Source organism: Zea mays, chromosome 2 (genome assembly GCF_902167145.1).
Source record: "Zea mays cultivar B73 chromosome 2, Zm-B73-REFERENCE-NAM-5.0, whole genome shotgun sequence".
NCBI classification, from domain to species: Eukaryota; Viridiplantae; Streptophyta; class Magnoliopsida; order Poales; family Poaceae; genus Zea; species Zea mays.
The window spans coordinates 34,968,750-34,996,680 of record NC_050097.1 but is presented as its reverse complement, the minus strand read 5'-3'; the positions used below and the strand labels follow the sequence as shown (position 1 = coordinate 34,996,680).

The 27,931-nt window shown below is 49.7% G+C and overlaps 1 protein-coding gene across 1 annotated transcript; it reads left to right on the top strand.

The window, feature by feature from the left end:
• Window positions 1-5,609: 5,609 nt before the first annotated feature.
• On the top strand, window positions 5,610-7,883 carry LOC103646276 (uncharacterized). Its single transcript, XM_008671007.4, has 3 exons — window positions 5,610-5,869; window positions 6,451-6,948; window positions 7,029-7,883. The coding sequence occupies exons 1-3, from the start codon at window positions 5,746-5,748 to the stop codon at window positions 7,544-7,546; spliced, it is 1,140 nt and encodes a 379-aa protein (XP_008669229.1). The 5' UTR covers window positions 5,610-5,745; the 3' UTR covers window positions 7,547-7,883.
• Window positions 7,884-27,931: the final 20,048 nt, after the last annotated feature.

Below are 27,931 nucleotides of genomic sequence, written 5' to 3'. Positions count from 1 at the left end.
CAAATTTGTGTTAAGAGAAGATTTTTCAATTGATATCTTATTTTTGATAAAATTTTCAAATTGGTATAACCCCTTTCAAAATTAATATCTAAAACCCTCTTGAACACTAAGAGGAGAATTTCATTGAGGGGGAGTTTTGTTTAGTCAAAGGAAAAGCATTTGAAACAGGGGGAGAAAATTTCATATCTTGAAATGCTTCTCAAAATCTTATTCATATACCTTTGACTATTTGCAAAAGACTTTGAAAAGAATTTCTAAAACATTTGCAAAACAAAACAAGTGGTGCAAGCGTGGTCCAAAATATTAAATAAGAAGAAAACTATCCATGCATATCTTATGAAATGAATATTAGTTTAATTCCAAGTAACCTTTGCACTTACATTATGCAAACTAGTTCAATTCTGCACTTTTATATTTGCTTTGGTTTGTGTTGGCATCAATCACCAAAAAGGGGGAGATTGAAAGGGAAATAGGGTCAAACCTTTTCCTATATGAATTTTGGTGGTTGAATTGCCCAACACAAATAATTGAACTAACTAGTTTGCTCTAGATTATAAGTTTTACAGGTGCCAAAGGTTCAACACAAACAATAAAAAAAGGTCCAAGAAAGGGTTCAAATAAAAAGAGCAAAAGACAACCCGAAGGCAGCCCTGGTCTGGCGCACCGGACTGTCCGGTGTGCCACCGGACAGTGTCCGGTGCACCAGGGAACCCAACTCCAAACTGCTCAGCTTCGGGAATTCTGGGAGCCACTCCGCTATAATTCACCGGACTGTCCGGTGTAGCACCGGACTATCCGGTGTGCCAGCGGAGTAACGGCTACACAGCGCCAACGATCGTCTGCAACTGCTACAGGAACAGTGAACAGTGCGCGACTGCGCGCGCTGAGTCAGAGCAAACGCCAGAAGGCGCACCGGACAGTGAACAGTGCTGTCCGGTGCACCACCGGACTGTCCGGTGGCCCAGTTGTCAGAAGCTCCAACGGTCGGAACCCAACGGCCTGGTGACGTGGCTGGCACACCGGACAGTGTCTGGTGGTGCACCGGACTGTCCGGTGCGCCATATGACAGAAGCCTTCACCAACGGTCAACTTGGTGGTTGGGGCTATAAATACCCCCCCAACCACCACACTTCAATGCATCCAAGTTTTCAGCCATCAAACCTCATACAAGAACTCTAGACTTCATTCCAAGACACAAACAAGAGATCAAATCCTCTCCCAAGTCCAAACTTCATTCCAATCAATTAGTGACTACAGAGAGTGACAATTGTGTTCATTTGAGTTCTTGCGCTTGGATTGCTTTTCTTCTTCCTTCTTTCTTGTTTCCAACTCAATTATAATCAAGGCAAGAGACACCAATTGTGTGGTGGTCCTTGTGGGGACTTGGTGACCTGATTGATTGAGAAGAGAAGCTCACTCGGTCTAGGTGACCGTTTGAGAGAGGGAAGGGTTGAAAGAGACCCGGTCTTTGTGACCACCTCAACGGGGAGTAGGTTTGCAAGAACCAAACCTCGGTAAAACAAATCACCATGTCATCCGTCTTATTTGCTTGTGATTTGTTTTTGCCCTCTCTTTCGGACTCGTTTATAATTCTAACACTAACCCCGTCTTGTAGTTGTGCTTAAGTTTATAATTTTCAGATTCCGCCTATTCACCCCCCTCTAGGCGACTTTCACACTCTTTCATTTTTGTAAAGCATTCTCCGAAGATCGTGTCATTGGTGTGATATGATGTATGATGTGATGCTATGCGAGATGATGCAATGATATGATGCAAAGAATGATGCTAATGCCGAAGACACACACCCATGCTGAAACACAATCTCTGCGTCCCCTTAGGAACGATTAAAAATCTCTTTGCCGTTTATTTTTCGGCTTCACCGCTTATTTTTCGGTGTAAGTTCTGCATCCCCTTAGGAACGTCTTTTGAACTTCTTTGCCTTCTATTTCGGCGGTATTCGCGTTGACTTTTCGCGCTTTGCCTTATATTTCAGCAGTATTTGGCTCTGCATTCCCTTTGGAATGACTTTTGAGCAGAAAACTTACACTGCGCTCCCTTAAGAACGACTTTTTGTAGCTTCGGCAAACTTACGCTGCGCTCCTTAGGAACGACTTTTTGTAGCTTCGGTGAAACTTGTAATGCGATTTTTAGCTCTGCATTCCCTTGGGAACGTCTTTTGAGCTTCATCAATTTTTGAGCTTCGTGAGTCTGTGGAGAAGATATATTTTGCTCTGACAGGAACAAAGCTATTACAAGAAATTAAAACTAGGTTTACATTGATTGTTCCTTATTAAAAACAAAATGACATTGAACGTAAAAATGTTTCAGAGGTAGGATATCTCTCAATAGATGTGTTTTGATTCTGGCACATTACTGTTGACTGTGCGAGCTTCGGATTCCTCCCTGAATTCCCGTTGTTGTTGAGAGTGCTGACGCCCTTCTGGCTGTTGGCTTCGGGAAGAGGTCGGTTGTAGTGGTGGTGGAGGCGGGAGTTGTGGCCAGGAGGCCTGTGAATGGCTAGCCAAAGCGATAGAAGCTGCAGGATGATTGTTCACATACTCTAGTATGTAAGGAGAGTGACACGAAGCAGTGTGTAAGACCTGCTTCGGCTGGTTCTGCCGGGCTTCGACTTCTGCTATTTTCTTTTGTTTCTAAATGGTGACATGGCACATTCTTGTAGTATGGCCCTTGTCCTCACCACAGAATAAGCAATAAATCTTTCTAGGCTGATCCCCAAATCTTCCTCCGAAGCCCCTGGCGCCTCTGCCTCTTGGAGCTGGTGGCCTGAAGGAGCTTTGCTGCTGCCCCGAAGATTGTGAAGTATATTGTGACCTCTGAGACTGACTTCCTTTGTCATCACTTTGAGTGGAGTTGTGGATTGACCTGACGTGCCTCGGATGGACTCTTCCTCCGAAGCCCCTAGTCATTTCAAAGAATCTGTAAGCTTCCTCCCTTCTTTGGCGGAAGTCGTTGTCAGCTCGGATGTACTCATCTATCTTCTAAAGCAGCTTCTCCAGAGTTTGCAGGGCTTCCTTGCGAAGTACTGAGCCGTAGGTCCTGGCCGAAGGCCCTTAATCATGGCCTCAATGACAATCTCATTGGGCACTGTAGGCACTTGTGCCCTTAGTCGCAAGAACCTTCGTACATAGGCTTGAAGGTATTCTTCATGGTCTTGTGTACATTGGAACATAGCCTGAGCTGTGACCAGCTTCGTTTGAAAGCCTTGGAAGCTGGTAACCAACATGTCCTTAAGCTTCTGCCACGACGTGATGGTCCCTGGCCGAAGAGAAGAATACCATGTTTGGGCTACATTCCGGACTGCCATGACGAAGGACTTCGCCATGACTACAGTGTTGCCCCCATACGAAGATATAGTTGCTTCGTAACTCATCAGAAACTGCTTTAGATCTGAGTGTCCATCATACATGGGAAGCTGATGTGGCTTGTATGATGGGGCCATGGGGTAGCCTGCAGTTCTGCTACCAAGGGAGAAGCATCATCAAAAGTAAATGCATCATGATTAAAATCATCATACCATGCATCCTCGTTGAATATGCCTTCTTGACGAAGCTCCCTGTGTTGGGGCCTTCGATCTTGTTCATCTTAGACAAGATGACGCACTTCTTCAGTGGCTTCATCGATCTTCCTTTGAAGATCAGCCAATCGCGCCATCTTCTCCTTCTTCCTTTGTACTTGCTGATGGATTATCTCCATATCTCTGATCTCTTGGTCCAACTCCTCTTCTTGGAGTGTTGGACTGGTAGCTTTTCTCTTCTGGCTTCGAGCCTCTCGAAGAGAAAGAGTTTCTTGGTTTGGGTCCAGCGGCTGCAGTGCAGCGGTCCCTGGTGCTGAAGCTTTCTTCGGCGGCATGACGAAGGTCAGTGCTTGCCGAAGGTGGTCGAAAAGGGTTCACCGGAGGTGGGCGCCAATGTTGGGGACTTGTTCTCAAATGCTATGAGTTAAGAACAAGGCAACACGGAAATATTAAATGTTATTGCCCTTCGTCCTTCGAAACATTATTTCCCTTAGGATATAATGATCTTCAGACGAAGGTCATGAAGGACATACCTTCATTATCGCAGCATATGTTAATAAAAGGAGAAACATATGAAATATAAGAGATTACATGAACAATTATATAACATTATCAACTCATTATCACTTTATTATCATGGATAAATAGAAATGATACGAAATTACAAAAGTACCTTCGGCTTGACAGAAGGTAAAAGTATAAGAGTGACGCACGAGCAAATACAGGTCAGCGTGAATAGTACGGGGGTACTATTCACCTATTTATAGGCAAAGGACACAACCTATGAGAAATTACAGTTATGCCCTTTACATTTACTATTGGCTTATAGAAAAATCTATGAGGACTGGATAGCCTTTTCCCCTTTAAGTCGGTTCTTTTTCCCGTGATTGAGCCGAAGCTCCCTTATGCATAGCTTCGAAGCAACGACAACCTTCGTCACGATCATGCCCTTCTCAGCGTATATGTCTTTAATCCTGAATCTGAAGGTACCTGTCTATAAACCATGCTTGGAAGACATTGTTAAATTACGTTTTTGAGGACCTTCGGAGGACGAAGGCCCCAGTAGTTGAGCCATCACAAAAGCTCATTTGTAATCCCCATACTCCATAAATCAATACCTAGCCACAACAGGAAATAGGGTGTTACGTAATTCAAGACGGCCCGAACATGTATAAATCAACGAGCAATACCGACGTGACTTTGCACATACCATCGAGTCGCAATCAACAACGGCGTCCTACCCAAAAGCATCACGTGGGTAACCCGTGGTGCGCAATCGAGTCACAAACACCGACAAAGTCCATGTCCACATTGTATTCTTTAAACTATATTCATAGAAGCTAGCAAATGTCATTAGTCTAAACGGTTATGTTGATCACCAAACACCAAATTAAAACACTTGATCAAATAAGTTGTGGTCCATTTTTCTTATAACGTCAATGACTTATATAAAAAACATACTTTATTTCAGTTTTTTATACGTTTATCGTACCCTAAAAATCTTATACATAATTTATTTTGTTTAATCCATAGTTTAAAGTATAGAAATTAATAGAGAAAATGATAGAATCTATATAGAGATAGTCTGAAAGAGAGCATTCTCTATATTTGAAGAATGTTTTATAGAACACTTTTGGAGTTTATAAAGGATAGAATTTTCTCTAAATATATGATAGAACATCCTTTAAGAGGTAGATGTGTCTGTGCAGAAAGTTTTCACACATTAAGGGCTAGTTTGGGAACCATATTTTCCCAAGGGATTTTCACTTTCCCAAGGGAAATTAGTTTATTTTCCCTTGGGAAAATAGAAATTACATGGGAAAATGGTGTTCTCAAACTAGCCCTAAAAGTGTAAATGGCACCGATATTATCTGTATTTAGGGCTGAGATCTAATTTGTATCTGATCTTTTTCTGTATCCATATTATTAAAGTTAGATATTTAAGATATAAATATTTTATGTGACACAAATTGATAATATATGTATCCGATCCGAATCCGAAAAAAATATAAAAACAAATATAAAATAATTAACATAGATCTCGCCTCGTCTCAGTACCAACGGATGCCTATTCTTCTCCACATCAAGTGCCCCTGCGCGAGGCTCGCGCTAGCTCTATAAGTATAGTCACGCAAGACTCGGCGCGGCCTTGCTCGTGCAAGTATTCCATCGAGCCATCAGCTCGAGTGCTCAGTTCGCGCCAGGGAGGCATGGAGCCCATGAGAAGGGAACCTCAGACAAGCATGGCGGGCGGCACGAGGTCACGTTGTCCCGTGCTGCTGCTGTTGCTCCTCGGCGTGACTGCTCGACTGGCTTCAGGCGTCGTCTCCGACGGTGAGATCTAGCGTACTCCAAGATCCTCGTATGACTTGCGCATAAGTTCGCGGTGTACCGATGGTATAGTTCACACAGACTGCAGCTATTTCTTTTCAGTTCCGTTCTAAGTTGCTGTATGCTGAGCTTGCTTCCTTTCCTTCTTGCAATATTTCTGATTTCAGAACACGCTGTAGTTAGTTTCAGAGCTCTCAGTTTGGACTAGTGATATGAAGTTTGACGACGGTTAAACAGTGATGTGGATTAATAAAGCTCAGCCTTTTCAAATCCGAAACAAAATCTAGAACATATGCCATTTCGCGCACCAGCTGGCCTGGTCCCCCAGCACCCTTCAGTATATGCTAATTTGTTGGCTCAAGAAGTCAAGATAGAAGAACAACCTGAGCAGACCAAAACGTATATGTAATGTAGAGATTGCTTCAGCAGTTCATGTCTGAAGTACTCCCTCCGTTTCTTTTTATTAGTCGCTGGATAGTGCAATTTTTTGCACTATCCAGCGACTAATAAAAAGAAACGGAGGGAGTACCACATTTCACCTATTGACTCCATGGGTCTTCCGTTTCTTGTGTAACTCTGTTCAGGCCTATTACCAAATGGCAACTTCGAGCTCGGGCCGGCAAAGTCCGATCTGAACGGCACCAGGGTGATGAACCAAAACTCCGTACCGAACTGGGAGATCTTAGGGTTCGTGGAGTACATCGGGTCCGGGCAGAAGCAGGACGACATGATCCTACCGGTGCCGGAAGGCGCATGCGCCGTGCGTCTTGGCAACGACGCCACCATCCGGCAGAACCTAAACTTGATTCGGGAGACGACCTACTCCATCACCTTCTGCGCGGCGCGCACCTGCGCCCAGGCCGAGAGGCTCAAGGTGTCCGTCGCCGCCGAGTCCGGCGTCCTCCCGATCCAGACCGTGTACACCAGCAACGGGTGGGACTCCTACTCCTACGCCTTCAGAGCCAGGCACAGCACCGCGTGGTTCAGCATCCACAACCCCGGCCACGAGGACGACCCGGCGTGCGGCCCCCTCATCGACTCCGTTGCCATCAAGGCCCTGAACCCTCCGCATCTTACCAAGGGTCAGTAACATCCAAAGTACTGTCTTGCTTTGTTTCAGAAAGCCATACGGCCGGTTTAAGCCAGCGCAGCGAACATGCAGATAACATGCTGAGGAACGGAGACTTCGAGGAGGGCCCGGTCATCTTCCCGGACACGGCGTGGGGCGTGCTGGTGCCGCCGATGAGCGAGGACGACGTGTCCCCGCTGCCGGGGTGGATGGTCATGTCGGACACGAAGGTCGTCAAGTATGTGGACGCGGCGCACCACGCGGTGCCGCGCGGCGCGCGCGCCGTGGAGCTGGTGGCCGGCAGGGAGGCCGCGCTGGTGCAGGAGGTGCGCACCGTGCCCGGTCGGCACTATCGCCTGTCGCTCGCGGTCGGAGACGCCGCGAACGGGTGCGAGGGCCCCATGGCCGTGGAGGCGTACGCGGCGCGGGCGACGCTGAGGACGACGTACGAGTCCCGGGGGAATGGCGGGAGCAAGCGCGCCGTGGTCGACTTCACGGCGATCGCGAACCTCACGCGCGTGGTGCTCCAGAGCTACAACCACCACATGAAGCCCGACGGGACGCTCTGCGGGCCGGTGGTGGACGACGTCTCCCTCGTCGGCCTGCGCTAGCACGCAGCGCGCCGGTTGTTCTCTTAGTCTGCGGCGATGTACCTGCTGGTGCCTTGATGAGTTTGTATTGGTAATCCCGTGCACGTGTATGGCCATTGGCAAGCGGTCGTAGATTTTTTTTATACGTATATTCGAGAGGCAGATCCACTTGTACAATGTTATGATGCTCATGGCTTCGAGTTCGACTAACGATTGTGCTGGGTAAACAGATCATCTGCGATTCAGATGTACTCCTACTTGTAACCACAGTGTCGGTGTTGTTAGAGGCTTTGACTTTGCTGTTCTTTTCTATGGACAAAATTTGCATTAAAAAATACTTTGGCCGGTGGATTGCTTCTGTGGCTCTGTCGGAGTGCCCGAGACGGCGGCAGCCATAGTTGCTGTTGGCAGGGATGAAAACGGTTCAAAAACGGATACTTATATGGATATCAATTTTTTCATTGTTTTTTAATTCTGAGTAGCTAAGATATAAAATATGTTATATAAACATGTTTTCTTGTTTTTAGTACTAAGCTTATAAAGATTTATAAAAGATAAATCTTAAATCTAAAATGATAGATATAAAATTCAGATAAAGATTCGAGTGCAACACAATAAATAATAGATAGATTAACATATAACCAAGATCACATATACACATAGAAAATGCAATTTAAGTGCAATACAAAGCAATAGAATTATTCACACAAGTACATATAAAGTCTTCCATGACACAATTCTTCACACAAGTTTTCCCGTCACACAATGAACAAGTAGATTTAAAAAATTATAGAACTAATTAATAATATAATGTAATAATAACAACTAACAACTACATTTAAAATATCAACTAATACCTACCAACTATTTTAAAAATATCAACTATCAACTAGTAAGGAAATATATCAACTTTCAACTAACAAAGAACATATTGTTAGACACTTATGGTAACTTTGTGTATTTATGGTATCCTTGTCTAATAAACGGATATCTCCCTTGTACACATCCTTTGCATATATATATATATATATATATCCATCCTAGCTGGGTGTGTGTGACAACCTTCTCTATATGGTATAGAGCAATTTCTTCAATCCTTCTAAATCAGCTTCATCATCTTCCCTTCTCCCAACCCTAGCGTCGCCATGGCTGACACCACCGTTTCCTCCTCATTGACGACCTCTTATTACTCTCTCGAGCTTCAGTCCTCCACCGCCCAGCCATCCTCAATCCCTTTTGCACTATCAACATGAAGACCCATGTTCCCATCATTCTGCAGCTTGCCATGGCGAGGCTCAAACGACATGTGAGCTCTACACTTCCATCGCTGACCTCTTCAACGCCAATCAAGAATCTCACGCCATTCACCTGAGCAATGAATTCCACAACATTGCTTGGCGTGATTCCTCTATCACGGACTACTGTCAATGTGTCAAAACCCTTGTCGACTCCTTCCATGACGTCGGCCGCAAGGTCTTAGATTCCCAGCTTGTCCTCAACTTGCTTCGTGGGCTCAACTCTAAGTTCTTGAGCACTACCGACAATATTGTCAACATGATCTCGTTCCCCTCTTTTGGCAGGGCCATATCGATTCTTGCTCTGAAGGAATCAATGCTTGCCAATGAAATGAAGGTTTCTCTAAGGCGACTCTCACTGTAGTGGCCTCATCGTCCTCTTGTCCTCCTGGTGGCTATCCTAGCACCAGTGGCACTGGTGCTTCTGAGGGTAGCTACGACATACGCGGTTATAGTGGGTGTGGTTGTCATCATGGTTGTGTCTATGGCTGAAATAATTGTGGTGGTGGAAATTCTAGTCACGGGTACGGTGGCTCCAACAACACCGTGTGTCAGTCTACCCCAAATGTTCCTTGATTTTGCTTCAACCCCATGTGGCGTGGTTCTACCGGCTGCTGTTGGGTTACTTGGCTCGGCTCTTCCAGCATATCAATCGACGTACACCACCACCTTTGTTTCATTGCAACTGTCGTCTCTGCCTACTCTCTCTTCTCAGTCATAGTCGGATCAGGCAGGTCTCATTGTGGCCTTGAATAATATGTTGCATCCATCTACAGACGACTGGATTATTGACTCCAACGCCAAATCACATATGTCATCCGACAATGGTACCACCTCTCCATCTCTTATTCCTCTCTCCTACCTTGTTTATGTTACTGTTGGCAGTGGTACTCAAGTGCCAGTGCGTTTATACAACAATATGCATATATGTTTACCTTCTTCTAACTTCGTCCTGAAGAGGGTTCTTCATGTTCCTACCTTAATTAAAAATCTCATCTCTGCACATCAGTTTACTTGTGATAATTTTGTTTCTATTGAGTTTGACCCTCATGGTTTTTTTGTCAAGTACCTTCAGACGTGACGTGTGATCATACGCTGCAATAGCTTGGTGACCTCTACACTCTACCACAAATTACTTCATCATCCTAAGATCACACTACATGCCTTGTCTGTGTTAACGTTTGGGACAATCGTCTTGGTCATCTCGGCTCATCGGTTCTTCATAAGCTTCACAGCTCTAGCACAATTGCCCGTTTTAAGGAAAATGGACCCCGGTCCATTTGATTAAGGATTTTGGTGTTTGATGATAAACATAACCTTGTGGACTAATGTTCTCTCGGGGAGCGGTGGGTCTAGCCCGTCATAGACAACACATCCAAGGTGGGAGCAACTGTGGCGGCGGATCCCTAGGGGCACGCGCGTGGCTGCGGTCCCCTGAGACACGCACAATGGTGACGTATTCGAGTGGGAGCGATAGCGGTAGAATTCCCTAGGCGTGAGCGGTGACGGTGAGCTCCCCAAGGTGCGAGCTATGGCAGATCCCAGAGGCGACAGTTCTTAGGGGCACACAGCAGCGGCGACCCGTGGGGCGCGCGACGACGACGTCATCTGAGTGGTGACAGCTCCCCTAGGTGCGAGCGACGGACATTTTTATGGTACTTTGTATACATATTTATACCAACGTCAATAAATTTTTATGACATACATTTTAGCTCATGACTCCGCTTTCCTTCTATTATTGTCGGCGTTTCGAGACCGAGGGGTCCCTGGACCGACGAGTGAAATGTCGCCGCGGGCCCCAGCCCGGATGGGTCGGCGCGAGACGGAGCGCGAAGGGGGGAGGAGACGGGCGTGAGAGGTGGAAATCCCGCGGCCTTCGTGTTTGTCCCGCGCCCAGGTCAGGTGCGCTTGCAGTAGGGGGTTACAAGCGTCCACGCGAGAGGGAGCGAGCGGCCTCACGCGAGCGCCTGTCCCGTCCTCTTCCCCGCGCGGCCAACCCTCTGTAAGAGGGCCCTGGTCCTTCCTTTTATAGGCATAAGGAGAGGATCCAGGTGTACAATGGGGGGTGTAGCAGAGTGCTAACGTGTCTAGCGGAGGAGAGCTAGCGCCCTAAGTACATGCCATCGTGGCAGCCGGAGAGGTTTTGGCACCCGGTTCGTGTGGTGTCGTGGCCGTCGGAGGAGCGCTGGAGCCTGGCGGAAGGACAGCTGTCGGAGCTGTCGAGTCCTTGCTGACGTCCTCTTGCTTCCGTAAGGGGGCTGAGAGCCGCCGTCGTCATAGAGCGTGCGGGGCGCCATCATTGCATGTCTGGCGGAGCGAGCCAGATGGGACACCGGTCTTGTTTCCCGTAGCCTGAGTCAGCTTGGGGTAGGGTAATGATGGCGCCCCATGTTGACGTGGTCGGTCCGTGCCCTAGGTTGGGCGATGTGGAGGCTCCTCCGAGGTCGAGGTCGAGTCTGTCTTCCGAGGCCGAGGTCGAGTCCGAGCCCCTGGGTCGGGCGAGGCGGAGACTGTCGGCTGAGGCCAGGGCTGAGTCCGAGCCCTGGGGTCGGGCGGAACGGAGTTCGTCGTCTTCCGGGGCTGAGCCTGAGTCCGAGCCCTGGGTCGGGCGGAGCGGAGTTCACCGTCTTCCGGGGCTGAGCCTGAGTCCGAGCCCTGGGTCAGGCGGAGCGGAGGTCGCCGTCTTCCGGGGCTGAGCCCGAGTCCGAGCCCTGGGTCGGGCAGAGCAGAGCTCGCCGTCTTCCGGGGCTGAGCCCGAGTCCGAGTCCTGGGTCGGGCGGAGCGGAGTTCGCCGTCTTCCGGAGCTGAGCCCGAGTCTGAGCCCTGGGTCGGGCGGAGCGGAGTTCGCCGTCTTCCGGGGCTGAGACCGAGTCCGAGCCCTGGGTCGGGCGGAGCAGAGTTCGCTGTCTTCCGGGGCTGAGCCCGAGTCCGAGCCCTGGGTCAGGCGAAGCGGAGTTTCCTACGGTGCCTGAGGCCGGGCCTGGCTGCCTGTTAGCCTCACTCTGTCGAGTGGCACAGCAGTCGGAGCGGCGCAGGCGGCGCTGTCCTTCTGTCAGGTCGGTCAGTGGAGCGGCGAAGTGACTGCGGTCACTTCGGCTCTGTCGACTGGAGGACGTGCGTCAGGATAAAGGTGTCAGGCCACCTTTGCATTAAATGCCCCTGCGATTTGGTCGGTTGGCGTGGCGATTTGGCCAGGGTTGCTTCTTGGCGAAGACTGGGCCTCGGGCGAGCCGGAAGTATGTTCGTCGCTGGAGGGGGGCCTCGGGCAAGACGTAGATCCTCCAGGGTCGGCTGCCCTTGCCCGAGGCTGGGCTCGGGCGAGGCGTGATCGAGTCCCTCGAATGGACCGATCCCTGACTTAGTCGCACCCATCAGGCCTTTGCAGCTTTGTGCTGATGGGGGTTACCAGCTGAGAATTAGGAGTCTTGAGGGTACCCCTAATTATGGTCCCCGACAGTAGCCCCCGAGCCTCGAAGGGAGTGTTAACACTCGCTTGGAGGCTTTTGTCGCACTTTTTTGCAAGGGGACCAGCCTTTCTCGGTTGCGTTTTGTTCCGGTGGGTGCGCGCGAGCGCACCCGCCGGGTGTAGCCCCCGAGGCCTCGGAGGAGGGGTTTGACTCCTCCGAGGTCTTAATGCCTCGCGCAATGCTTCGGCTAGTCTGGTCGTTCCCTCATGCGAGCTGGCCGTAGCCCGGGTGCACGGTCGGGTCCCATGTTCTCGGGCTAGTATGTTGACGCTGTCAACAGTTTGGCCGGAGCCGGGTTTGCGAGAGTAGCCCCCGAGCCTCTGCACAGGGCGAGAGGACGGTCAAGGACAGACTCGACTTTTTTACATATGCCGCTGCGTCGCCTTTCCGCAAGGAGGAGGGGGGGGGAAGCGCCATGTTGCCCTCGGAGGGCGCCGAACATGGTGTCTCCGGTGAGCTGCTGGCGGGTAATCCGAGTGGGCGCCCGTGCCCCATTTGTTAGGGGTCGGCTAGAGGCCCGGAGGCGCGCTCAAAAGTACCTGCGGGTGATCTGCCGGACCCGGTCCCCTGTCGACGGGGTCCGAGGGCTCGATGCCTCCCTCTGATGGGATTCCGTTACAAGATCGTTCCCGCTGGTCTCGGAAATGTCCTAGGGTACATCGGGAGCGTAGCCCGAGCCTTGGTTATGTATCGAACGTACCCAGGGTCATCCCTCGCTCTATGTCTGAGGCGGCTGTGAACCCTTCGAGGGCCAGCCTACGAACCCCTGATCAGTAGTGGGCGCGGAGCCCGAGTGGCCTGAGGCGGCCGTTGAACCCTTCCGAGGGGCCGGCCTTCGAACCTCTGACCAGTAGTGGGTGTGGAGCCCATGCGCTCTGAGGCGGCTGTTAAACCCCTCCGAGGGGCCAGCCTTTGAACCTCTGATCAGTAGGGAGGCTCGGAGCCTGTTTCCTTCACGGAGAAGGATCCCTTTCGGGGTATCCTCCTTTCCCGGTCCCTGTTGTAAGAGAGAGAGAGGAAAAGGAAAAGGATACGAAATCGAATGACGTGGCGTACCTTTTTTGACGCGGTCATTATGGCGAAGGCGAAGCGTCACTCGCTTCCCCTGCCAGAGGCGCCGCCTGTCCCGCCGCGGAGTTAATGCGACAGGGCGAGTGGTTCGCGGGGCGGCCGTTGCGCGTGCGCGAGCCGTTCGAGGAACGGAACACGGGCGCGCCTTCTTCACGCCGTGAGAGAGGTTTCTCTCGCTGTCCGTGGATGGGACGTAAGCTTGGCTGACGACGTGACCGCTGCTCCTGCCCGCCTGCCACTGCCATTACTGCCGGCCCATTTTTGGCCGTATTGACCGTCGCGCCAGGCTGGCACTGCTGGGTCGTACGCAGGGTCGCCTTGAGTCGCGGTACTGGTTCCGCAGTCGAGGAGGCGTGGTAGTGGTGCGAGTGGCGGTGCAGTTGCTTGCACGTAGCGACCGGCGCGCCGGTTGCATGACGCGTGGGCATGGGCCCCCATGCTGGGTGCGTTGGAAGTCGGAGGGGCGCGCCCACTTGGCGCGGTTGCATGCCGCCTGCATGGCTGCCCGCCCTTTCACCCGCTGGTCTGGGCGAAAGTGGAGGAATGCTCATAACCGCTGGGCGGTTACATGCACCGCGCGCGGCGGTTTGGTTTCTTCTGCTCTGGGCCAGCTTGCATGACGCGTGGGACCCAGCCCCCGCACCGTAGGGGGAGGACCTTGGAGCGTGTTGGAGAAGACTCAGGGCACGACGGCTGGGGACGCAAGTAGGGAGAGTCGCCTTTAAAAGGAGGGTGACCCCCTTGAAAGGCGACCATGTCTTCGCGCTCCCTTATGCATCGTGTCTTTTGTTCATTGTGGCTGTCGGAGCCTGAACGTGTATGTATTTTTGGCGAGGAGCCGTGTTTTTTCCTCATTTTCGAGAACTAAGACTCGCCTGTTGGTTGTTTGAACCGCTTCACCAAGCGTGAGTCGCCCCGTGCAAAGGTGACGAGTGAGGTATTCATATCCCGGAGGCGTAGGAGTCCCTTGGCTCGGTCGGCCTTGTTGTCCGAGGATTCTCTTGCTTAGTTAAAGGAACCCCTCGGCCGCTCTTCGATGAGCCGAAGCCAGGGGTAGCGGTGTCAGCACGGACAGAGGCAGAGTTGGCTCGAAAAGAAGACTTGGTCGGCCGGAGCCTGGCCGGGTCGTCCGTTAGCAGGACCGACGCCGGAGTTGATCTGCCGAGGCCTCGGGCCGGGCTGATGTCTTCGAGGGACAGCTGGCCGAGGCCTCGGGGTGACCAACCGAGCCGCCTGCTCGAGCCGGATTCTTGGAGAAGACCCTGGCGGCGATGGCCCAGGCGTGATGATGACGTCATCCTTCAGAGTGGAGATCCTCGGACCGCGTCGCCGTCCGAGGCTAGGTCGGACCTCGCCAAAGGTGTAGTCGACGCTGAGGGTGCTGCTGCTCCCTTCAACTATCGAGATCCGAGCCTGCAGGATTGGATTATCTTGTAGCGTGTGTTTTCTGCGGCCGCCGAGGCCCAAACACGCCATCGTCGTGTTGTAAAGCTGCGCTTCTTTTCCTCTTGTTTCGAGTATCTGGACTTTTTCGTCGGTAACAGAATCGTCTGTGCGAGCGAGAGTTGCTTTTCACGGAAGGTGATGAGTGAGGTATCCGTATCCCGGAGGCGTAGGAATCCCTCGGCTCGGTCGGCCTTGCTGCTTACGCACACTCTTGCCCGTCCATAGGGTTCTGTCGCCGACGCAGTCGAGAAGGCCCGAAGAATCGCTTCGGCAGAGGAGCTTTCGAGCGTGAAGACTTGTTCGGTCCGCAGAATCACTTATCCGAACGCGAGTTACTTATCGCAGAAGGTGATGAGTGAGGTATCCGTATCCCGGAGGTGTAGGAGTCCCTCGGCTCGGTGCTTACGTGTACTCCGCCGTTTTCAGGATCCACTTTCGAAGTAGTCGAAAAGCACGAAAGACATTCTGGCAGAAAGGATCTTTTTTCGAGGAAAATTTCGACACAGAGGGGGTTCCCCCCTTTTAGCCCCCGAGGGAGGGTCGGGCTTTGCCGAGGCAAGGCTGACCCTTCCTTGATGACTAAACTTTGCGTGGGAACGAGGTATATGAACAACTTGAAAGCATCTTAAGGGTAGAAGCGACGTAGCTATTGGATGTTCCAAGCGTTGCTGTAGACCTCGCCTTGACTGTTGGCCAGCTTGTACGTTCTGGGCTTCAGAACTTTGGCGATGACGAACGGCCCTTCCCAGGGAGGTGTGAGCTTGTGCCGCCCTCGGGTGTCCTATCGCAGCCGAAGCACCAGGTCGCCCACCTAGAGGTCTCGGGACCGGACCCCTCGGGCGTGGTAGCGTCGCAGGGACTGCTGGTACCGCGCCGAGTGTAGTAAGGCCATGTCCCGAGCCTCTTCCAGCTGGTCCAGCGAGTCTTCTCGACTAGCTTGGCTGCTTTGGTCGGCGTAGGCCCTCGTCCTCGGGGAACCGTATTCTAAGTCTGTGGGCAGGATGGCCTCGACCCCATAGACTAGAAAGAACGGCGTGAAGCCCGTGGCTCGGCTCGGTGTTGTCCTCAGACTCCAGACCACCGAGGGGAGTTCCTTCATCCATCGCTTGCCGAATTTGTTGAGGTCGTTGTAGATCTGAGGCTTGAGTCCTTGTAGAATCATGTCGTTGGCACGCTCTACTTGCCCATTCGTCATGGGGTGAGCCACGGCGGCCCAGTCCACCCGGATGTGGTGATCCTCGCAGAAGTCCAGGAACTTTCTGTCGGTGAACTGGGTGCCGTTGTCGGTGATGATGGAGTTCGGGACCCCAAAACGATGGATGATGTTGGTGAAGAACGTCACCGCCTGTTCGGACCTGATGCTGTTTAGGGGTCAGACCTCGATCCACTTGGAGAATTTGTCGATGGTGACCAACAAGTGCGTGTAGCCCCCGGGTGCCTTCTACAAGGGGCCGACGAGGTCCAGACCCCACACAGCAAAAGGCCAGGTGATGGGTATCGTCTGCAGGGCCTGAGCAGGCAGGTGGGTCTGCCTTGTGTAGAACTGACACCCTTCGCAGGTGCGGACAATTCTGGTGGCGTCGGCCACCGCCGTCGGCCAGTAGAAACCTTGTCGGAAGGCGTTTCCAACAAGGGCTCGAGGTGCTGCGTGATGGCCGCAAGCCCCCGAGTGTATCTCTTGTAGGAGCTCCTGACCTTCGGCGATGGAAATGCATCGCTGTAGGATGCCTGAGGGGCTGCGGTGGTAGAGCTCCTTCCCATCTCCCAGCAAGACAAACGACTTGGCGCGCCGCGCCAACCGCCGAGCTTCGACTCGGTCGAGGGGTAGCTCTCCTCGGTGGAGATATTGCAGGTATGGGGTCTCCTAGTTTCGATTAGCCGTGACCCCGCTTCGCTCCTCCTCGACGCGCAGTGCCTCACCCTCGGGGGCCGAGGGTACCTCGGGCTGAGCTGAGGGTGCCTCGGGCCGAGCCGAGGGTACCTCAGACTATGCCGAGGCCTTCTCGGGCTCGGGCGTGTCGTCGGTCTTGACGGAGGGTTGATGCAGGTCTCCGGAGAAGACGTCCGGGGGAACCGTTGTTCGCCCCAAGGCTATTTTAGCCAGCTCGTCCACAGTCTCGTTGTAGCGTCGGGCGATGTGGTTGAGCTCAAGCCCGTAGAACTTGTCTTCCAGGCGCCGAACCTCATCGCAGTATGAAAGGGAATTAGGCTTACACCTATTTCCTAAATAATTTTGGTGGTTGAATTGCCCAACACAAATAATTGGACTAACTAGTTTGCTCCAGTGTACAAGTTATACAGGTGCCAAAGGTTCACTCTTAGCCAATAAAAAGACCAAGAGTTGGGTTCAACAAAGAGAGCAAGGGATAATCGAAGGCACCTCTGATCTGGCGCACCGGACTGTCCGGTGTGCCACCGGACAGTGTCCGGTGCCCCAGGGAAGAGCGGTTCTGGAACTCACCAGCCTCGGGAAATTGCTCCGCTATAATTCACCGGACTGTCTGGTGTACACCGGACTGTCCGGTGAACCAGCAGAGCAACGACTACTTCGCGCCAACGGTCACCTGCGGGCGCATTTAATGCGCTCCAGAAGCGCGCAGAAGTCAGGCACGCGCGCGCTGGCACACCGGACACTCTACAGTACATGTCTGGTGTGCCACCGGACATCCAGGCGGGCCCAGAAGACAGAAGCTCCAACGGTCGAATCCCAACGGCCTGGTGACGTGGCTGGCGCACCGGACATGTCCGGTGTGCACCGGACTGTCCGGTGCACCATACGACAGTCAGCCACCACCAAACGGCTAGTTTGGTGGTTGGGGCTATAAATACCCCCAACCACCCCACATTCAAGTCATCCAAGTTTTCCCACTTCAACTACTTACAAGAGCTCTAGCATTCAATTCTAGACACACCAAAGTGATCAAATCCTCTCCAAACTCCACACAACGCCCTAGTGATTAGTGAGAGAGATTTGCTTGTGTTCTTTCGAGCTCTTGCGCTTGGATTGCTTTCTTCTTTCTTTGATTCTTCATTGCGATCAAACTCATTTGTAATTGAGGCAAGAGACACCAATCTTGTGGTGGTCCTTGTGGGAACTTTGTGTTCCAAGCATTTGAGAAGAGAAAGCTCACTCAGTCCAAGGGACCGTTTGAGAGAGGGAAAGGGTTGAAAGAGACCCGGTCTTTGTGACCACCTCAACGGGGAGTAGGTTTGCGAGAACCGAACCTCGGTAAAACAAATCCTCGTGTCTCACTCCTTATTCGCTTACGATTTGTTTTGCACCCTCTCTCGCGGACTCGATTATATTTCTAACGCTAACCCGGCTTGTAGTTGTGATTATTTGTGAGAATTTCAGTTTCTCCCTATTCACCCCCCTCTAGGCGACTTTCAATTGGTATCAGAGCCCGGTGCTTCATTAGAGCCTAACCGCTCGAAGTGATGTCGGGAGATCTCGCCAAGAAGGAGATGGAGACCGGCGAAAAGCCCACTACAAGCAACGAGAAAGCCCTATCGGGAGAGTCCCGCAACAAGGAGAGGAGAAAGGAAAAGAAAAAGGAGAAGAAGACTTCTTCCCACAAGTCGCATCGAAGTGGCGACAAGATAAAGAAGATGAGGAAGGTGGTCTACTATGAGACCGACACCTCATCGCCATCTACCTCCGACTCCGACGCGCCCTCCATAACTTCTAAGCGCCATGAGCGCAAGAAGTTTAGTAAGATCCCCTTACATTATCCTCGTACTTCTAAACATACTCCATTACTTTCCGTTCCATTAGGCAAACCGCCAACCTTTGACGGTGAAGATTATGCTAGGTGGAGTGATTTAATGAAATTTCATCTAACCTCACTCCACAAAAGTATATGGAATGTTGTTGAGTTTGGAGCACAGGTACCATCCGTAGGGGATGAGGATTATGATGAGGACGAGGTGGCCCAAATCGAGCACTTCAACTCCCAAGCCACAACCATACTCCTCGCCTCTCTAAGTAGGGAGGAGTACAACAAGGTGCAAGGACTAAAAAGCGCCAAGGAAGTTTGGGACGTGCTCAAGACGGCGCACGAGGGTGATGAACTCACCAAAATCACCAAGCGGGAAACGATCGAGGGGAGCTCGGTCGCTTCCGTCTTCGCCAAGGAGAGGAGCCACAAGATATGTACAACCGGCTCAAAACCTTGGTGAACCAAGTGCGCAACCTCGGGAGCAAGAAATGGGATGACCACGAGGTGGTTAAGGTTATTTTGAGATCACTTATTTTCCTTAACCCTACTCAAGTACAATTAATTCGTGGTAATCCAAGATATACACTAATGACTCCCGAGGAAGTAATCAGGAATTTTGTGAGCTTTGAATTTATGATCAAGGGCTCATGGAAGATCAACGAGCTTGACAGTCCCTCCACGTCAGAAGCTCAACCGGTTGCATTCAAGGCGACGGAGGAGAAGAAGGAGGAATCTACACCAAGTAGACAACCAATCGACGCCTCCAAGCTCGACAATGAGGAAATGACGCTTGTCATCAAAAGCTTTCGCCAAATCCTCAAGCAAAGGAGGGGGAAGGATTACAAGCCCCGCTCTAAGAAGGTTTGCTACAAGTGTGGTAAGCCCGGTCACTTTATTGCAAAATGTCTTATTTCTAGTGACAGTGACAGGGGCGATGACAAGAAGGGGAGAAGAAAGGAGAAGAAGAGGTACTACAAGAAGAAGGGCGGCGATGCCCATGTTTGTCGCGAGTGGAACTCCGACGAAAGCTCTATCGACTCCTCCGACGATGAGGACGCCGCCAACATCGCCGTCACCAAGGGACTTCTCTTCCCCAATGTCGGCCACAAGTGCCTCATGGCAAAGGACGGCAAAAAGAAGAAGGTTAAATCTAAATCCTCCACTAGATATGAATCCTCTAGTGATGAAAATGCTAGTGATGAGGAATATAACTTGTGTACTCTCTTTGCCAACTTAAACATGCAACAAAAAGAGAAATTAAATGAATTGATTAGTGCCATCCATGAGAAGGATGATCTCTTGGACTCCCAAGAGGACTTCCTAATCAAGGAAAACAAAAAGCATGTTAAAGTTAAAAATGCTTATGCTCTAGAAGTTGAGAAATGTGAAAAATTATCTAGTGAGCTAAGCACTTGCCATGAGACAATAGACAACCTTAGAAATGAAAATGCTAATTTATTAGCTAAGGTTGATTCTATTGCTTGTAATGTTTCAATTCCTAATCTTAGGAATGATAATGATTATTTGCTTGCTAAGATTGAAGAATTGAACTTATCTCTTGTTAGCCTTAGGAATGAAAATGAAAAATTAATTGCTAAGGCTAAAGATCTTGATGTTCGTAATGCTACTATCTCCGATCTTAGAACTAACAATGATATATTGCATGCTAAGGTTGTAGAATTAAAATCTTGCAAACCCCTACATCTACCGTTGAGCACACTTCTATTTGTACTAGATGTAGAGATGTTGATGTTAATGTTATACATGATCACATGGCTTTAATTAAACAACAAAATGATCATATAGCAAAACTAGATGCTAAGATTGCCGAGCATGACTTAGAAAATGAAAAATTTAAACTTGCTAGAAGCATGCTCTATAGAGGGAGATGCCCTGGCATTAAGGATGGCATTGGCTTCCAACAGGGAGGCAATGTCAAAATTAATGCCCCTCCTAAAAGGTTGTCTAATTTTGTTAAGGGCAAGGCTCCCATGCCTCAGGATAACGAGGGATACATTTTGTACCCTGCTGGTTATCCTGAGAGCAAAATTAGGAGAATTCACTCTAGGAAGTCTCACTCTGGTCCTAATCATGCTTTTATGTATAAGAGTGAGACAGCTAGTTCTAGGCAACAATCCCATGTTAAGTTGCCTAAGAAGAAAACTCCTAATGCATCAAATGAACATAGTTTTTCATTTAAAACCTTTGATGCATCTTATGTTTTAACTAACAAATCTGGCAAGGTAGTTGCCAAGTATGTTGGGGGCAAGCACAAGGGGTCAAAGACGTGTGTTTGGGTACCCAAAGTTCTTGTATCTAATGCTAAAGGACCCAAAACCATTTGGGTACCTAAAGTCAAGAACTAAACATGTTTTGTAGGTTTATGCATCCGGGGGCTCAAGTTGGATCATCGACAGCGGGTGCACAAATCACATGACAGGGGAGAAGAAAATGTTCTCCTCCTATGAGAAAAACCAAGATCCCCAATGAGCTATCACATTCGGGGATGGAAACTAAGGTTTGGTCAAGGGTTTGGGTAAAATTGCTATATCTTCTGACCATTCTATTTCCAATGTTTTTCTTGTAGATTCATTAGATTACAATTTGCTTTCTGTATCTCAATTATGCAAAATGGGCTACAACTGTTTATTTACTGATGTAGGTGTCACTGTCTTTAGAAGAAGTGATGATTCAATAGCATTTAAGGGAGTGTTAGAGGGTCAGCTATACTTGGTAGATTTTGATAGAGCTGAACTCGACACTTGCTTAATTGCTAAGACTAACATGGGTTGGCTCTGGCACCGCCGACTAGCCCATGTTGGGATGAAGAATCTTCACAAGCTTCTAAAGGGAGAGCACATTTTAGGATTAACAAATGTTCATTTTGAGAAAGACAGGATTTGTAGCGCATGCCAAGCAGGAAAGCAAGTTGGTGCTCACCATCCACATAAGAACATCATGACGACTGACAGGCCACTAGAACTCCTACACATGGACCTATTCGGCCCGATCGCTTACATAAGCATCGGCGGGAGTAAGTACTGTCTAGTTATTGTGGATGATTATTCTCGCTTTACTTGGGTGTTCTTTTTGTAGGAAAAATCTCACACCCAAGAGACCTTAAAGGGATTCTTGATACAGGCTCAAAATGAGTTCGGCTTGAGGATCAAGAAAATTAGAAGCGACAATGGGACGGAGTTCAAGAACTCTCAAATTGAAGGCTTCCTTGAGGAGGAGGGCATCAAGCATGAGTTCTCTTCTCCCTACACGCCACAACAAAATGGTGTAGTGGAGAGGAAGAATCGAACTCTATTGGACATGGCTAGAACCATGCTTGATGAGTACAAGACATCGGATCGGTTTTGGGCCGAGGCGGTCAACACCGCTTGCTACGCCATCAACCGGTTATATCTACACTGAATCCTCAAGAAGACATCATATGAACTCCTAATCGGTAAAAAGCCCAATATTTCATATTTTTGAGTCTTTGGTAGCAAATGCTTTATTCTTGTTAAAAGAGGTAGAAAATCTAAGTTTGCTCCTAAGACTGTAGAAGAATTTTTACTAGGATATGATTCAAACACAAGGGCATATAGAGTCTTTAACAAGTCCTCCGGACAAGTTGAAGTTTCTTGTGACATTGTGTTTGATGAGACTAACGGCTCTCAAGTGGAGCAAGTTGATCGTGATGAGATAGGTGATGAAGAGGCTCCATGCATCGCGCTAAGGAACATGTCCATTGGGGATGTGTGTCCTAAGGAATCCGAAGAGCCTCCAAATGCACAAGATCAACCATCCTCCTCCACGCAAGCATCTCCACCAACTCAAAATGAGGATGAGGCTCAAGTTGATGAAGGAGAAGATCAAGCAAATGAGCTACCTCAAGATGACGGCAATGATCAAGGGGGAGATGCAAATGATCAAGATAAGGAGGATGAGGAACCAAGGCCGCCACACCCAAGAGTCCACCAAGCAATCCAACGAGATCACCCCGTCGACACCATCCTCGGCGACATTCATAAGGGGGTAACCACTAGATCTCGTGTTGCACATTTTTGTGAGCATTACTCTTTTGTTTCCTCTATTGAGCCACACAGGATAGAGGAAGCACTTCAAGATTCGGATTGGGTGGTGGCAATGCAAGAGGAGCTCAACAACTTCACTAGGAATGAGGTATGGCATTTAGTTCCACGTCCTAATCAAAATGTTGTAGGAACCAAATGGGTCTTCCGCAACAAGCAAGATGAGCATGGTGTGGTGACAAGGAACAAAGCTCGACTTGTGGCCAAGGGATACTCCCAAGTTGAAGGTTTGGATTTCGGTGAAACCTATGCACCCGTAGCTAGGCTTGAGTCAATTCGTATATTATTGGCCTATGCTACTTACCATGGCTTCAAGCTTTATCAAATGGACGTGAAGAGTGCCTTCCTCAATGGACCAATCAAGGAAGAGGTCTATGTTGAGCAACCTCCCGGCTTTGAAGATAGTAAGTACCCTAACCATGTGTATAAACTCTCTAAGGCGCTTTATGGGCTTAAGCAAGCCCCACGAGCATGGTATGAATGCCTTAGGGATTTCCTTATCACTAATGGATTCAAAGTCGGAAAGGCCGATCCTACTTTATTCACTAAAACTCTTAAAAATGACTTGTTTGTATGCCAAATGTATGTTGATGATATTATATTTGGGTCTACTAACGAGTCGACATGTGAAGAATTTAGTAGGATCATGACACAAAAGTTCGAGATGTCTATGATGGGGGAGTTGAAGTATTTCTTAGGATTTCAAGTGAGGCAACTCCAAGAAGGCACCTTCCTAAGCCAAACGAAGTATACTCAAGATATTCTAAGCAAGTTTGGGATGAAGGATGCCAAACCCATCAAGACACCCATGGGAACCAATGGGCATCTCGACCTCGACGAGGGAGGTAAATCCGTTGATCAAAAGGTATATCGGTCGATGATAGGTTCTTTACTCTATTTATGTGCATCTCAACCGGACATTATGCTTTCCGTATGCATGTGTGCAAGATTCCAAGCCGACCCTAAGGAAGCTCACCTTACGGCCGTAAAATGAATCTTGAGATATTTGGCTTATACTCCTAAGTTTGGGCGTTGGTATCCTAGGGGATCCACTTTTGATTTGATTGGTTATTCGGATGCCGATTGGGCGGGGTGTAAAATCAATAGAAAGAGCACATCGGGAACTTGCCAGTTCTTGGGAAGATCCTTGGTGTCTTGGGCTTCAAAGAAGCAAAATTCCGTAGCTCTTTCTACCGCCGAAGCCGAGTACATTGCCGCAGGCCATTGTTGCGCGCAACTACTTTGGATGAGGCAAACCCTTAGGGACTACGGTTACAAATTAACCAAAGTTCCTCTTCTATGTGATGATGAGAGTGCAATCCGCATGGCGGATAATCCCGTTGAGCATAGCCGCACTAAACACATAGCCATTCAGTATCACTTTTTAAGGGATCACCAATAAAAGGGAGATATCGAGATTTCATACATTAATACTAAAGATCAATTAGCCGATATCTTTACCAAACCACTTGATGAACAAACTTTTAACAAACTTAGGCATGAGCTAAATATTCTTGATTCTAGGAACTTCTTTTGTTGATTTTGCACACATAGCTCATTAATATACCTTTGATCATGTCTCTTTTATGTACTATGACTAATGTGTTTTCAAGTCTATTTCAAACCAAGTCATAGGTATATTGAAAGGGAATTGGAGTCTTCGGCGAAGACAAAGGCTTCCACTCCGTAACTCATCCTTCGCCCTCACTCCAAGCAACTCTTCATCTTTGGAGAGAAAAGGACTCTGTTCTTTGGTATAATCTTCACTCATTTATTTATGACTAAAGGGGGAGAGAGTATTTCAAAGGGCTCTAATGACTCTGTTTTTTACAATTCATGCCAAAGGGGGAGAAAGTATTAGCCCAAAGCAAAAGGACCGCACCACCACCTATTTTTAAAAAAAGAGTTTTTCAATTGGTATGATTCTCAATTGATAAATTTCAAATTGGTATCTTATTGTGTTCAAAAGGGGGAGAAAGTAGCATTTCAAAATTGATATATCAAAACCCTCTTGAACACTAGGAGTTTTGTTTAGTCAAAGGAAAAGCATTTGAAACAGGGGGAGAAAATTTCAAATCTTGAAAATGCTTCGCAAAATCATATTCATTTATCTTTGACTATTTGCAAAAGAACTTTGAAGAGGATTTACAAAAGAATTTGCAAAAACAAAACATGTGGTGCAAGCGTGGTCCAAAAATGTTAAAAATGAAGAAACAATCCATGCATATCTTATAAGTATTTATATTGGCTCAATTTCAAGCAACCTTTGCACTTACATTATGCAAACTAGTTCAATTATGCACTTCTATATTTGCTTTGGTTTGTGTTGGCATCAATCACCAAAAAGGGGGAGATTGAAAGGGAATTAGGCTTACACATATTTCCTAAATAATTTTGGTGGTTGAATTGCCCAACACAAATAATTGGACTAACTAGTTTGCTCCAGTGTACAAGTTATACAGGTGCCAAAGGTTCACTCTTAGCCAATAAAAAGACCAAGAGTTGGGTTCAACAAAGAGAGCAAGGGATAACCGAAGGCACCTCTAGTCTGGCGCACCGGACTGTCCGGTGTGCCACCGACAGTGTCCGGTGCCCCAGGGAAGAGCGGCTCTGGAACTTGCCAGCCTCGGGAAATTGCTCCGCTATAATTCACCGGACTGTCCGGTGTACACCAGACTGTCCGGTGAACCAGTAGAGCAACGGCTACTTCGCGCCAACGGTCACCTGCGGGCGCATTTAATGCGCGCCAGAAGCGCGCAGAAGTCAGGCACGCGCGCGCTGGCACACCGGACACTCTACAGTACATGTCTGGTGTGCCACCGGACATCCAGGCGGGCCCAGAAGACAGAAGCTCCAACGGTCGAATCCCAACGGCCTGGTGACGTGGCTGGCGCACCGGACATGTCCGGTGTGCACCGGACTGTCCGGTGCACCATACGACAGTCAGCCACCACCAAACGGCTAGTTTGGTGGTTGGGGCTATAAATACCCCCAACCACCCCACATTCAAGTCATCCAAGTTTTCCCACTTCAACTACTTACAAGAGCTCTAGCATTCAATTCTAGACACACCAAAGTGATCAAATCCTCTCCAAACTCCACACAACGCCCTAGTGATTAGTGAGAGAGATTTGCTTGTGTTCTTTCGAGCTCTTGCGCTTGGATTGCTTTCTTCTTTCTTTGATTCTTCATTGCGATCAAACTCATTTGTAATTGAGGCAAGAGACACCAATCTTGTGGTGGTCCGTGTGGGAACTTTGTGTTCGAAGCATTTGAGAAGAGAAAGCTCACTCGGTCCGAGGGACCGTTTGAGAGAGGGAAAGGGTTGAAAGAGATCCGGTCTTTGTGACCACCTCAACGGGGAGTAGGTTTGCGAGAACCGAACCTCGGTAAAACAAATCCTCGTGTCTCACTCCTTATTCGCTTACGATTTGTTTTGCACCCTCTCTCGCGGACTCGATTATATTTCTAACGCTAACCCGGCTTGTAGTTGTGATTATTTGTGAGAATTTAAGTTTCGCCCTATTCACCCCCCCTCTAGGCGACTTTCACAGTAGGCTTCCATCTTCGGGTCGCGGTAGTGGGAGTTCTTCATGACTTGGTCGATGACGAGTTGCGAGTCACCGCGAGCGTCGACGCGTCGGACCCCTAGCTCGATGGCGATGCGCAACCCGTTGACCAGAGCCTCGTACTCGGCCACATTGTTGGACGCCGGGAAGTGGAGGCATAGCACGTAGCGTAGATGCTTTTCGAGGGGCGAGATGAAGAGCAGGCCTGCGCCTGCTCCTGTCTTCATCAGCGACCCGTCGAAGAACATGGTCCAGAGTTCTGGTTGGATCGGAACTGTTGGGAGCTGGGTGTCGACCCATTCAGCTACGAAGTCCACCAAGACCTGGGACTTGATGGCCTTCCGAGGGGCGAACGAGATCGTTTCGCCCATAATTTCCACCGCCCACTTTGCGATTCTACCCGAGGCCTCTCGGCGCTGGATGATCTCCCCAGGGGGAAGGATGATACCACGGTTACCGGATGAGACTCGAAGTAGTGTCGCAACTTCCGCCGCGTCAGGATCACTGCGTACAACAGCTTCTGAATTTGTGGGTAGCGGATCTTGGTTTCGGACAGTACCTCACTGATGAAGTAGACTGGCCTCTGGACAGGCAATGCATGCCCCTCTTCTCGTCTCTCAACCACGATCGCGGCGCTAACCACCTGAGTGGTCGCGGCGACGTAGATCAAGAGGGCTTCTCCGGCAGCGGGAGGCACCAAGATGGGCGCGTTGGTGAGGAGCACCTTCAGGTTCCCGAGGGCTTCCTCGGCCTCAGGGGTCCAAGTGAAACACTCGGCCTTCCTTAAGAGGCGATACAGAGGCAGGCCTCTTTCACCGAGGCGTGAGATGAAGCGACTCAGAGCCGCAAGACATCCCATGACTCTCTGTACGCCTTTCAAGTCCTTGATGGGCCCCATGCTGGTGATGGCAGCGATCTTCTCCGGGTTGGCCTCGATGCCCCGCTCGGAGACAATGAACCCCAAGAGCATGCCTCGGGGAACCCCGAAGACACACTTCTCGGGATTAAGCTTCACGCCTTTTGCCTTGAGACATCGGAATGTCACTTCAAGGTCGGAAAGGAGGTCGGAGGCTTTCCTCGTCTTGACTACGATGTCATCGACGTAGGCCTCGACCGTCCGGCCAATGTGTTCGCCGAACACATGGTTCATGCACCGCTGGTACGTCGCACCCGCATTCCTCAAGCCGAACGGCATGGTGACATAGCAGTACATGCCGAAGGGTGTGACGAAAGAGGTTGCGAGCTGGTCGGACTCTTTCATCCTGATTTGGTGATACCCTGAGTAAGCATCAAGGAAAGACAGGGTTTCGCACCCAGCAGTGGAATCCACGATTTGATCGATGCGAGGCAGAGGGTAGGGAACCTTCGGACATGCTTTGTTTAGACCGGTGTAGTGTACACACATCCGCCATTTCCCTCCTTTCTTTCTAATAAGCACAGGGTTGGCAAGCCATTCGGGATGGAATACCTCTTTGATGAACCCTGCCACCATTAGCTTGTGGATCTCCTTGTCGTTTGTCGGCGTTTCGAGACCGGGGGGTCCCTGGACCGACGAGTGAAATGTCGCCGCATGCCCCAGCCCGGATGGGTCGGTGCGAGACGGTGCGCAAAGGGGGGAGGAGACGGGCGTGAGAGGTGGAAATCCCGCGGCCTTCGTGTTTGTCCCGCATCCAGGTCGGGTGCGCTTGCATTAGGGGGTTACAAGTGTCCACGCGGGAGGGAGCGAGCGGCCTCACGCGAGCGCCTGTCCCGTCCTC

What these genes read in the sequence shown, in the direction of transcription:
- LOC103646276 (XM_008671007.4), top strand. Translation starts at nt 5,746, where the DNA reads ATGGAGCCCATGAGAAGGGAACCTCAGACAAGCATGGCGGGCGGCACG. An exon ending in TTCAGGCGTCGTCTCCGACG is followed by an intron (nt 5,870 to 6,450) that starts GTGAGATCTAGC and finishes AACTCTGTTCAG; the next exon opens with GCCTATTACCAAATGGCAAC. An exon ending in CCCTCCGCATCTTACCAAGG is followed by an intron (nt 6,949 to 7,028) that starts GTCAGTAACATC and finishes GCGAACATGCAG; the next exon opens with ATAACATGCTGAGGAACGGA.